This window comes from Protomyctophum parallelum (genome assembly GCF_964188405.1).
Source record: "Protomyctophum parallelum genome assembly, chromosome: 10".
Lineage (NCBI taxonomy): Eukaryota > Metazoa > Chordata > Actinopteri > Myctophiformes > Myctophidae > Protomyctophum > Protomyctophum parallelum.
In genome coordinates this window covers 28761678-28774931 of record NC_139704.1, presented here as the reverse complement: position 1 = coordinate 28774931, position 13254 = coordinate 28761678, and the positions used below count along the sequence as shown (strand labels likewise).

Genomic DNA, 13254 nt, shown 5'->3' with positions numbered 1-13254 from the left:
ATGAGTGGACAATAATATTATCAGAAACACATAGCAGACCTAGCAGCCCTGAATGAGCATTACAGGTCTGTAACTCTGAGAGTGTACATTGGTTCCATTTTGTACACTCTCAAGAGTTATGGTGGTCCTTGAAAATAAAAAAAGTTTGAGAAACCACTGTACTAGTGGACTCCTAATGTGCCATACTGTAGTGTCATAGTAGTTTATGTAGACTTAGATAGCATTTTTGTAGACATAGCACTATAAAGTATACATGCATAGTTTCATTATATAGATATTCCACTGTTACGTTCTTAGCTTTCGTATGATTCTTGATAACTACTTTGCCATGCTTTTTGTCTTGCTTAATGTAAGTCAAGTCGCTCTGGATTAAGAGCGTCTGCTAAATGCCTAAATTGTAAATTGTATAGTAAATCGGTGTCATGCATACTCTGAAGAAAACCTGGAGACTGACATTCAGTAATGCGGTCTTGTGATCAAAATAAGAACATTATAATGTTATGTAAAAACAAAATCTAGAAGTTGCCATGCACGGACAAGGACAAGTCTCGCCACGGACACATTTGTCCGTGTACGGACATGTTGTTGTCCACAGACTGCAGGTGGAGGTGATGTGATGACGATGTGTGATGAGGTCTCATCGTCCACAGACTGCAGGTGGAGGTGATGTGATGATGATGATGTGTGATGAGGTCTCATCGTCGTTTCAGGTCAGCTATGGCAGTGAGGGCAGCGTTCCAGCCTGAGGAACCCATCACTCCACCACCTAAGAGCAGGGGTGGAACACGTACTGGCATTATTTACTTAACCCATTTTGGGGCGGGAAGCATTGGCGTTAGCATTATGCTATGCTTTAGCTATTGAAAAATAGCAGATGCTTGTAGGTCTGCTATTTTTGAAAAATCGAAGAACGACTGACATAGAAACATAGCTTTTTCAGAAAACTGTCATTTTCAAACAGACATTTTTAGAATCTGATCTCAGGTCAGAATGGGTTAAGTATCAATATTGCAATGTAGAAAGATACATGAAGTAAAAGGCCCGGAATTAAAAATGTACTTGAGTAAAAGTACAAAATTATCGGTATCAAAATGTACTCAAAGTACCAAAAGTAAGTTTTCAAATGTATAAAAATCTAACCCTAAAACCCTAACCCTAACCCTACAATATCTACAGCATGACTATGTGCAGTATTCAAAAAAATGTAATTTTTTTGATGCTGCTATATAAATATTTGAAGTTTTTCCAGCAAACTTAGGTCAGGCCGCAGTCCAAAATGGGTTAAGTACAGTACATGTACTTAGTTACTTTCCACCACTGCCTAAGAGATCATTAAACAAACACTGAGCTGTGTCTTTCCTCAGCCATATCCCATCAGGTACATAGAGTGTGACCAACCCAGAGCTCCACTATATGAAACATGGGGCTGTTTAAAAATATTTAAGACAAACCTGGATGACTGCCACTCCCACAGAGGTATAAACCTTTAATTGGTGAACGATAATCTGCCAAAGAAGGCAAAGGTCGTGCAAGGTAAAGCTGGTCCAATGACATTGATCCATGAAAGATATTCTGTAAAGATATAAAAAGAAAGAAAAGAAAAGAAGAAAACACACATCAACATTTGTGTTTAGGTAATTGCTTACATATTTCCTTTTCTTGTATTCCTTTCTCTGTTTAATTACATGTCTTGTAGTTATTCATACTGACAGTTACACCAGCTGTGTCATAAAGATCTGAGCAATAAGCAGTAGCTCAGACCGTACATCAACCGGTTGAGTGACTTTGCATAGCGGATAAGAACTTTGATTGTGATTGACGATGTGTTGTAGTAAAACGAGTCTGTAACCATTAACAGCTTTAACAGCCCTGGTGTTACTGTTATGTGAAATGCAAAAGAAGGAAGATGGTCCAGGATATAAATGACTTCCTTTTTCAGACAATAGTAGGGTGTGATGGTAGGCAAATCAGCTGCACAGTGCACACCAACCTTTAAATCCCTGCTCAGACTCTGTTTTTATTTCTGAATGTACTTCTATTTGTAAAAAACAAAAAATGAATAAACAGAACATTAAAAAAAAAAAAAAAATCCCTGCTCAGTGTCACCGTGAATACATACCCCTCCTGTAAGGCCAAAGATTCTCTCCAGATCAGGGGGAGCCAGGATGTCCCTGCCTACAACAGACGCTTTGAAACCAGGAGCGTACTGTTCCACCCAGTCAAACGCTAAAGAGACAGACACACAAAAACATGCAATGTTCATTATGACAGTGACCAGTGAGAACAACATTTTAAAACCATGTTTCCTATACTAACACAGATGATGAAGCACAGCGTTTATACAGGGACATGTGAGTCGCATGCCTAAAGCTGTAGTCGGCTTCAGTCAGTCATTCCTATTTTCATTCACATCTCAGCTGATCATTACGTCACACATTCATACTCCAATCAGAATTTACGCTCAAGCATAGCGGTCCCTTTAAATACGGCTTGCATTCACTTCACCCCTGCTTGTCTTGCTGCCGCCTCGCATCCACTGAGCTTAGCGCCTCCTCCACCCCAGCCTCCACCTTTTGATCAGAGCCTGGCATAGGCTGTTCAAATGTCAATGTCTGCTGATTTAAGTCATGTCAACATATTGCTTATGTATCCCTATGGGGGTTTTGTAATGTTATCGTTCCCTGATTTAGCTTAGCATGCTTGCTTCAACAAAATTCAGGGATCATCTCTCCAAAACTGTTTACTGTACATGTTTTTATTTTTGATTACTACTCGCTTATACAGTATATTTGTCTGTCATTAAATGTTTCAATTAATTGAATACACGGGACCCCAAAGGGGTCTTTGGCTCAATCCTTTTAGCATTGTGTTTGTATTAAAGTGTAATACAAACACAATGCTAAAAGGATTTAAACTGTACTTTTTGTGCTTTTTTTCTTTTGCAAACTGTTATTAAAGTAATCAATCAATCAATTAATCAATCAATCAATCAAACTAAATGATAACACAGCAGTGCAGTGAAATCATTGCTGTTTGACTGTGTGGTTAAGCTCTGTCTATTTTCTGTGTCTCACCAACGTCAGCGTAAGCCTCCCGGTCCTGGTCCGTCCACTCCCTGCCTTCCACACGGTATGGGGTGTACTGGGTGAACAGTGACACTACATGACAGCCAGGGGGAGCCAAAGTAGGATCCAATACAGAGGGGATGGTCATCTCAAGCATGGGCCTAAAAAAATAGAACATAATGGAGTTGAGGCTGAGTGGTGCGTGCGTGCGTACTGCGTGTGTGCGTGCATGCGTGCGTACCTTGAGGAGGGGCGTCCATTTACGGCGTCGGTGTATGCCGTCTCCAGGACCTCCACATTCTCACAGTTCAGGTGGATGGAGCACTGATGATGAGGGCCAGGCTTCCCGTCAGGAGTGGGAGATGATAGAAAGTTGGGAAGCTTGTCCACAGCCACTGTGTTTGCATTAGGATTACTTATTTATACTGTATGTATTTATTGTTTTTGCCATAGCATTTCTTTTGCCATAGCTATTTTGACCATAGCAAAAACAATAAAGCGTTACTACAGGGGTGTTTCCAAATCTTTGTGTAATAGGAATATTAGATCTACAAATAGCAGATCTACATCTCTATTTTCGGTTTGGTCGAGAAGGAGTACAGAGCCAACGGTCAAAGTATTGAGGGTTTAAGTGTCTGTTGCTGTCAAACAGGTCTATGAAACTATCTATGAAATATATGATTTGAACTGCGACACAATTTTATACAATATGTAATTGTAGGGGGGTCCCATTTCATCTCTCTCTCTCAGCTAGGGGGTCCTTGGCTTGAAAAACGTTGAAGACCCCTGATTTAACGGACACAGTGGGGTTAAGGGAAATGGACTGTTTACCATTGATCTTGGTGACAGGAGAGGTGTAATCAATCTGATCAACAGCTCTGATGAAATCAGCAGACAGGGAACCCTACAATGACCAAAATTATTACAAAACACATTAAACACCTTCCAGTTCACATTACAGTGTTGGCCTCCTTTTTGTCAACATAAAGAAGTTATTTCATTATATATTTAATATATATTGTCAATATAAACACAAAGATGCATCCCTGATTAAAGTCGCATTCAATAATAGCCAATATGTGTGCTATAATGTGTTTATCGTATAGGTCAGGGGTTACATGTCTAATACATGATACATCCCGGTCAATTTATGGGCCATAATGTTTGTAATCCTTTTTTTTGTTTCTTAAATCTATTTTCAACTGTGTTTTAAGCATAACCAAATTTCATTCTGCTATGCATCCCTGATGTACAGATATTAAAGACAACAAAGGAAACTTGAACTCGAATATAGACTAGTCAAGCATTTCACATGTAAAGATTGCTATATAAATAAAGCACAATATTAATCATTTATTAGCATTGTTCACTTTTCTACCTGCGGCGCAAGCTTCTTAAAGGTGACATATGGTGTAGCGTTGGACAGAACCACTTTACTATGAATCTCCGTGCCATCTTTCATCACCACGCCCTTAGCAGCACCGTCTGAGCCAACCAGCACCTGCTCCACCTCCTGAAGAATAGACCACAAAAGACCACATTGCTATTGGATAAAATACACCCAATCGGCTGCTGTACAAAATGGTTCAATTAGAATGAATTGCGTGTATTGCAAATATGAGTCATCACCATATTGTACAGTATCATTCCAGTGAATAATGTCCAGTGAGAAACATGCCGTCTTCACTTGGACGCTATCATTTACTGAGGAGTGAGGACTGATAGAGCTAGATCAGGGTTCCCCAATTAATTAATTAATTTGAGGGCGTTCCAGGTGGTCCCCAGCTAAATGATGGAGAGTTGGTAACCAAATGGGCCCTTGTAGATCTTTAACTCTTGAGAGTGTAAAATGAATTCATTTTCAGGGCAAGACCCCATTTGAAATGATATGGTGGGGCTCTAGCAGTGATTCTCATTTTTATTTGAATTATGCCCAGTTTGACATGCATAGGCTACTGACCCCCATTTAATTTATATCTGGGACCTCAATTATAACTTTTATTTATTTATTTTGATATCCTAAAATCAATGTCAACTTAACTCTGATTGAGTACAAATGGAACCAAATGGACCTGTTATGGTCCATTTGGTTCCATTTGTACACTCTCCACTTGTACACTCTCTACAAGTGCCAAAAGCCCTTGAATATGATTAAGGATTACTGTCATTATGGTAATCTCACACTTCATATCACACACACCATACCTGTAACTTTCATTAGCCCTATTGGGGAACCCTGAGCTAGATGGAGCTTCAAAACATGGTGCAATAACCTTCACCTGAAGCTCAATGTCAGCTAAGCCAATTAACCCAGTTATCCCAGTTTCAAGGGGGGGCACCCAGCATTAATTCACCAATTCCTTATCTGACCAAATGTGAAATAGGTTCACAATCTCCCCTTCTTTTCCTGAGTCTACATTTTGTAACCAGGGATCATATCGTTTAGAGAAATGAGGCGCAAATAAAGCTCATTTTGAACAAATTGAGCACCCGAACCGGAGTCTTACGAGGGCGTAGAGAACACAGTTGTGAACCGTAATCAATTTATATTAAAATAGGCGTCAAAAGGTGAACTCGGCGCAGAGGGCGTTTGGACCAGGAGGCGTCAAAAGGCGATGTTGACGGTAAATGAGTTAAAGGTATTTAATTGTCCAATTGTCCAAAAACTGTTTGTGCATAACATTATGATGTTGACCTTAGATATTTTGGACATAAAATGTCACTACTATGATTTTACCCTATTAGACAGTTATGTTGAAATACTAATAATAGTGTTTTGTGAGTTCACGGTGACCCTGACCACCAAATTCCATTCAGTTCATTCTTGTTTGTGCCAGATTTGAAGAAAGACATTCCTGAGATAACGTGTTCATGAGACTGGGACATATGGTTGGACATATGGACAACAGCTGTCGGTGGAGCCATAAAGACATCATCATGAACACCAATAAATGAAAGCAGCAATGGACGTCTAGAACAGGAGACAGAATCACCTCACCTGTTCAGTGAAGATGTGCGCACCATGGGAGCGCGCAGAGCTGGCGATAGCCTTCGACACACCTCCCATGCCCCCCTCCACATAACCCCATGACCCTTTCTCCTTCTCCAGCTCCCCCATCACATGGTGCAGGAGAACATACCTTCAAGTCAAGAACATTACACTTAAAACTGATGATTTGAACAGATCACATGGTGTCTGTGTGCGTGCATGCGTGCGCGCGGGTGGCTGCATGCGTGTGTGTGTGTGTGTGTGTGTGTGTGTGTGTGTGTGTGTGTGTGTGTGTGTGTGTGTGTACTGTATGCTTGATGTTTGTCTCACCCACTACCAGGATTGTTAGGACTGGTCATAGCTCCTATGACAGCATCAGTAGCCAATGTTGCGATGAGTGGTTCGGACTCAAACCAGCGATTCAGGATCTGAAGATGTACAGTAGGTCAGTCAGGCTCAGTGGTCTTGAAGCAATCGTTATGAAGTTTTAATCAAAGCTAAATCATAATGTCAGGAATGGCAAACCTTCATTGCTGGTGCAGTCACAATCTCATAGAAGTCAGGAATATTCTTTCCCAGTTTCAGACCTGTCAATAAAATATAGTTAGCTTTAAGAAATACTGAGTTAAATGAACAGTTCTATTATTAAGGTAAATACATGTTCCACCTGTAGTGGACTGAATGCAACTATCTGGGTGATGGCCCTATATGTCAAACAAACATGGGGGGGGGGTGGTCGCTGAAACAATCGGCGGCCGATTACATATAATTTCTGTGGACCTTGACATGAAATAGTTTGATAACCACTGACATAGAAACATGGGTTTTCAGAACTGTCAGGATTTAAATGCATTTGTAGAATCGAGCTCAGGTCTAAATGGGTTAACCATGGGCATCAACATACCACATTTAACACCCCGATCGTCCCGGGGCGAAGTTCACCGTCCTTTCAATTAGTAACACCCAGCGCCCAGGACGAAGTTTGATCAAAAAGACGGAGGTTATTGATATCAAAACCAATCACATCGCTCCACAGCCTGACAACATTCAATGTTGTGCATGTTGGGACATCATAGAAAATGTCCCCCCCCCCGTTTTGCCGACGATACCGAAAGTCTTAAAACGTTAATAACTCTTGATCTAAACCATAAAGTCTAATTCTAAGAAAAGTTCATGTCTTAGATGGCCTAGACTTGAGTGTTTTGGCTAAATGTAGCTGCTACAGTCACATCCGGGATAAAATCCGGTCCGTCGGTAAAAGTGCTCCGCTACTATAAATCGCCGGGCGCTATGGTTTAATGGATTAAATAACCCGGGTCAATTAGGGTGTTGATCATGGGCATCAGAGTCCACATACGACATTTTAACCATGGTCATCAGAGTCCACATACGACATTTTAACCATGGGCATCAGAGTCCACATACAACATTTAACAATTGACCATATGCAGACCACGGCCATCTTGCCATCAAGTTTTGTTTGAAAGCAGTGTTTGTTTCATAAAAATCCACCGCTGTAGACATGTTAGCTAGAACTTCCTTGCAGGTGACTATTTTTTTAAGTGGTTGAGTTTGGAAGTGCTCGTTTGATAACAGCCCTGCGTACCACCCGTTTTGAATTTGCACAATGCAGGAGGCAGCAGGATGATGCTTTACTGAAAAAGAGTGCTTCCAAACTCCAATGGAAACATGGCCGCTGTCTGCATATAGTCAATCAGAGTCAACATACCACATTTAACCACAGGCATCAGAGTCTTAGCTGCGGCCAGCCTCTTCCTCAGTGGTCCTGTGTTGATGATCCCTGGGATATCGACAGGAGGGGCATCCAGGAGAGGGTGGATGGCCCCTGCTAGTTTATCCAGGTATGAAACAAATCTCGGAAATGCCTGCGTAGAGGTCAAAGATCATTAGTGTATCGGTTGGGGTGACACACCTTTGTGTGAGAGAAAAGAAGACAGGCTAAGATATTGATGGAGAGGAAAGGTTCTCGCTGAAGCGAGTTGAACTGGAAGACTAAAATTGAAGCTGATAAATGTGCACTCTGTCCTGATTGGATGAAATTGGCTACCCATGTACACCCAACCAGTGTAATTTTGTATTATTAAAAGAGCTGGAGAGACATGGGGAGACCCTACTGAACAAACACTTTTGTCTGAGCATAGAGCTTTAAAAATCACACCCGTGTGAAGTGAGGGGCGCTAATATATTAAAGTCTAACTCATGTTGAAACCATTGATGTAATGGTGATGTAAAACAAACGGTGCCAACACAAACTCAACACAAATTCTCTTCATTGTTAATGGCATTTAATGTTTGTGTTAGGGACAAGATGACGTAAATTTTCCCTTCATTGTCAATGGCGTTTTTAAAACAAACACTGAACTAAAAACAAACATTAAACCTGTATATAGGTGTATATATGTTTAACCAAAAATACCAATTATAGTACATTTACATTGACTGTGATTGTCATTAGTTTCTAGTTTGAATAGCAGTTCAAGTCAGCCACTTGAGGGCAGAAGTGTACAACATCACACTGCAGTGAACATAATGCTTGCTTGGTCTTCAACCAGCCAAAATTCTCACATGTCTCCCCCCTCCATTGGCTCCCGGTCGCTGCCTGCACAGAATACAAAACTCTGATGCTGGCATTCAAAGCAACCAAAGGTATGGCTCCCCCATATCTTGCAAGTCAGATCGAACCATACAAACACTCCCGCTCACTCAGCCAACGCAGGGAAGCTGGAAGTACCTTCACTAAAAACGCCGGGACAATGCTGTCCCAAACTATTCTCCCTTCTGGCTCCAAAACTATGGAATGCACTTCCCATTACAATCAGAACAGCAGCCTCACTCCCAATCTTCTACCGTAGTCTGAAAACCCACCTCTTCAGACTCCATCATGGCCCGTAGCACTTGCCCTAGCCCCGACGACCTTACAGGCATATGCGAAGGCTCAACTTAGGTAACTTAGATAGCATTTTATGTAGACTTATAGCATTTTATGTAGACATAGCATTATAATAGCATTTTATGTAGACATAGCACTATAAAGTATATATGCATAGTTTCATTATATAGATATTCCACTGTTACGTTCTTAGCTTACGTTTGATTCATGATAACTACTTTTTTTGTATGTGATGTATTGCCATGCTTTTTGTTCACATGCGCTGCCTTAGACGCATTATGGGCATCACCTGGCAAGACAAAGTGCCAAACAACACCGTCCTGGAGAGTGCTGGAATCCCCACCATGTACAGCACTCTGAAACAGAGACGCATGCGCTGGCTCGGTCATGTGGTGAGGATGGATGTCGGACGGATTCCAAAGGATCTCCTCTATGGAGAACTAGTTAACAGAAAACGTCCTGTAGGCAGACCAAAACTGCGCTACAAAGACATTTGCAAGCGAGACCTGAAGGCCTTGGACATCGATCTGGATACCTGGGAAGCTGCAGCATCCGATCGCACAGCTTGGAGACAGATCATCGAAGGCGGTCTCTCCAAGTTTGAAGAAACGCTCGCCCAGCAATCCGTGGCAAAGAGACTAAGGCAAAAGAATAAGGCCCAAAACCAACCAAACAGACCAGCATCAGTCTTTCCCTGTGGGAAGTGCGGAAGGGAGTGCAAATCCTGCATTGGTCTACTCAGACACACTGAACGCTGCACCAGAAGCTGAAGAACCCCTTTCCAGAGGGCGACTCCATAGTCTCTCGAGACTAACGGATGCCAATGAATGTAAGTCACTCTGGATTAAGAGCGTCTGCTAAATGCCTAAATTGTAAATTCCTAAATTGTAAATTGCAGTGTAGGCTACTGTAGCAGTGCATCGATGAATGACCTACCGTAGGAGTGGTCTCCGACGAGTAGGACCATGACAGTGGACTACTACTAGGATATACATTTCCTTCAGTACGGCCAAAAGGTCTTTCAGGTAAGCTATACTAACAGTGACCAATGATTATGCACACTGTACCTCAGCATCCTTCTGTGAGAACTTGCCAATCTCCCTCTGGTTCATGGCCAGGTCTGCACCCAGGGTGAGAGACCTGGGTGGAGCACCTCCCACCCCCTCCTCCAACATGGGGGTGAAAGCATGGGGGTTCCTCGTGTACACCTTGAGTCCATGTTTCTAAAGCACCCAAATAAATAAAGGCAAATCCAAAGGTAACATTATTGTATATATATTATTGTACATTAATACCGATTTTTGATTTGATGCAAATGTATGAATTAAAAATATAACACTTTGGACACGTTTACCTTGAGCTCTAAGTCTGCGTAGATGTGGGGTCTCAATAAACTGAGCAAATATGAACATCTGGAGAAGTGGAAACCTGCATATAGAACATTTATGGAATATAATTAATTTGTGCTTAAAAGTTATGTATAATTTTTACCATATCCACCACCAAGTCAAGTACAGGACAACACACTGCCCAGGACTGGTGCAACGCACATCAGGTCGTGGGCCTGGTGAGAGCAGGAGGGGTATGATGTTCGAGAGACACGAAACCCTGATGACCTTGGGATACATCACTGAGGATACATCCCAGGTGCATCCATGCAATGTTTTATTTTTTTGTTATATAAGGAATAATGGTAAATGTATCCACTCACTACTATGTATTTTTACACACTCACACACCACTTGCCTAAATAGATTCAAAAATGTAATTTCCAGTTCCACACACACAAGTTCACCTCTGCCATTTTGTCCGGATGATAATTCCTCAATACACTGAGAATGGATCATGTGACCAAAAGAAGTGATCTTGTGTGTTTGCTGTAATAGGCTCTATGCACACAGAATAAATCTTCCTATTTAAGGCCCCTTCAATACTTCCTTCACTGGAAACACTCTGCTACACCAGTGGGTCTCAAAACGTGTCCTTGAGTGGGTTCCATATGCGCACGTAGCCTGCCCTATGGGACCTACTGTATGGGACATAGGTGAGCAGAGTGTGTAACTTTTGGTTCCATTTGTACACTCTCAGAGTTATGTCCTTGAAGTTAGAAAAGTTTGAGAACCACTGTGCTACACTAAATAGTCTTGCGTGGCCATATAGACGGTTGCCTCCTGCAATTTTCAAGTGCTTTCGTCATTCGGAAATTGTGGAATAGTTGTCTGCAGCTACGCGAGACTGTACACTAAATGTAACAAAGCGTTAATAAGTAGCCTATTGGTAAGACCTGTGAAGGAAAGTTGGGAAAGGGCCCAAGTTATTTCCAAAATGGTTGATGTGTGTAGAGCTTAAAACCTATTGAAATGTTACTTCATCATCCAGACCCTGGTTGAACCACATGATGAGCCCCAACAACAGGAAATCATCATACCTGGAAAGATCTCTTCTGTCACAGCTGCACCTCCCAGCACATGTCTGCGCTCCAACACTGCTGTTTCCAAACCTCCCATTTGGAGATAGGCAGCCTGCAAACCAACAAACCACACACACGCGCGCGCGCACGCACGCACACACACACACACACACACACACACACACACACACACACACACACACACACACACACACACACACACACACACACACACACACACACACACACACACACACAGCCATGCATATTCTAGAAAGGAAAGGAGTTCACAGATATGTTGGGATATTGTTGGAATATAAACAGATGTCATTACTCACTGCCACCAGTCCATTGTGACCTGGAATTTAAAGATAATTGTTAATTATTGTTCAATCTGAGAATCCCATCGTCAAATATTCGGGAAAACAGCGACCCTGTTGTTCCTCGAAATTTGACTGTTGTTCCTCGAAATTTGAGTTGACGTGAGTCAACAACAGTCTACTCTGTCTTGAGAGACTACTTATTATTTGTTACTGACATGTGTAATATTACTGTAACATCGAGGTTAAAGTCCGTTTAGAAGGGAAATGTATAATATGAGTATATTAATTGGCAAACTACATAGATGTACCTACCGTATATTCTCTAATGGCTATGGACAAAGCAATCTAATCAATTAATAATTTATTAGGCTATATTATGGAAGGTCTGTAGGACAGGACAGGTCAGCTTGCTTTGTGCAAGCAAGCTGGTGACTTTTATAGGCTGCTGTAAGGTCGGGGAGTCCAAAGTTGACTCAGAGTCATAACGGACAACATATACTGCAGACTACAACTACATATTATATTGATATTATAGCCCATTCAAACATCAACAGTCATTCAGTGATTTCAGTCAACGAACCTTTGCAAAGATGATGCAAAGTCACTAGGCTATTCGCCAGCCATCACAATTGCAGCCGTGATAGTTACAATACAAACGGAAAATATAGCACATTATAGTATAGACTACTCCTGTTAGCGTTTTAGGCTGCTTTTCTTTCCATTTTCACTGACCTACCTCCTCCGATGATCAGTGCATCGTATTGTGCTTTGATCGCGGAGTGGCAGGCTCTCGTCACTGATGTCACCAGAGTTAGAGCAGTCCGCCGACCTCGTCCCTTACAGATCGCCGCAGCCATAGCAAAAACTTTGACGAGATCAAAACCCCTCCCACTTTCTTACTCCCAGGCCGGGTTCAGCGGGGGTCAAGCTGACCTATCGTCCGTTTTTTAACGATGACAAGACATTAACATTAACACAGATATCATTCAACATACTTTTACTCAGTGGTGGAAAAAAGTGTAAAAGTATACGCCGGCAATATAGAAATAATAGGCCTTCAAAATGTAATTGCGTAAAAGTACAAAAGTATTGGCATCGAAATGTACTTAAGCCTATACCAAAAGTAAAAGTATAGCCTACTCGTTGTACAGAATGTCCCATTTCAAAAATAGCCGATCTGACTACAAATATAAGCTCACAATGCGTCCCATCTATTTTCAAATGGCCACAGTATAGGGCTGAAGCTATATAACTCTATGGGCTGAAGTGGTTAAAATAATGTAGGCTGTGAACCTCAACTCAAATTAGCATCCTCCTACTCCTAGCCTCGTTCCCACAGACCCGGTCATCTGGCGAAGAGAAAGTGGTGAACGCACATGCGCAGTGCGCAGCGAACCTAGTCGGAACACTATCGTTTCTGATTGGTGGAGCTGCGCGTTATAACCATGGTAGCGCCGCAGCGCGTTATTTAAATTAGGCCAGAGTCAGGCTGTTTCCACACGCCCGTTCACGGCATAGACTGTAAAAAAGGTTTTAGCACGTAGTCGTAGAAGCTG

At 41.9% G+C, this 13254-nt stretch overlaps 1 protein-coding gene across 1 annotated transcript; it reads right to left on the bottom strand.

Annotated features, from left to right (window-relative positions):
* Nucleotides 1–595: 595 nt before the first annotated feature.
* On the bottom strand, nucleotides 596–12558 carry pyroxd2 (pyridine nucleotide-disulphide oxidoreductase domain 2). Its single transcript, XM_083774609.1, has 16 exons — nucleotides 12435–12558; nucleotides 11714–11733; nucleotides 11394–11487; nucleotides 10320–10393; nucleotides 10033–10188; nucleotides 7784–7940; nucleotides 6580–6641; nucleotides 6385–6482; nucleotides 6064–6205; nucleotides 4444–4578; nucleotides 3897–3969; nucleotides 3307–3460; nucleotides 3075–3226; nucleotides 2120–2226; nucleotides 1452–1572; nucleotides 596–766 (listed from the first exon to the last, which is right to left on the bottom strand). The coding sequence occupies exons 1-16, from the start codon at nucleotides 12553–12555 to the stop codon at nucleotides 696–698; spliced, it is 1737 nt and encodes a 578-aa protein (XP_083630735.1). The 5' UTR covers nucleotides 12556–12558; the 3' UTR covers nucleotides 596–695.
* Between the last annotated feature and the right edge of the window lie 696 nt (nucleotides 12559–13254).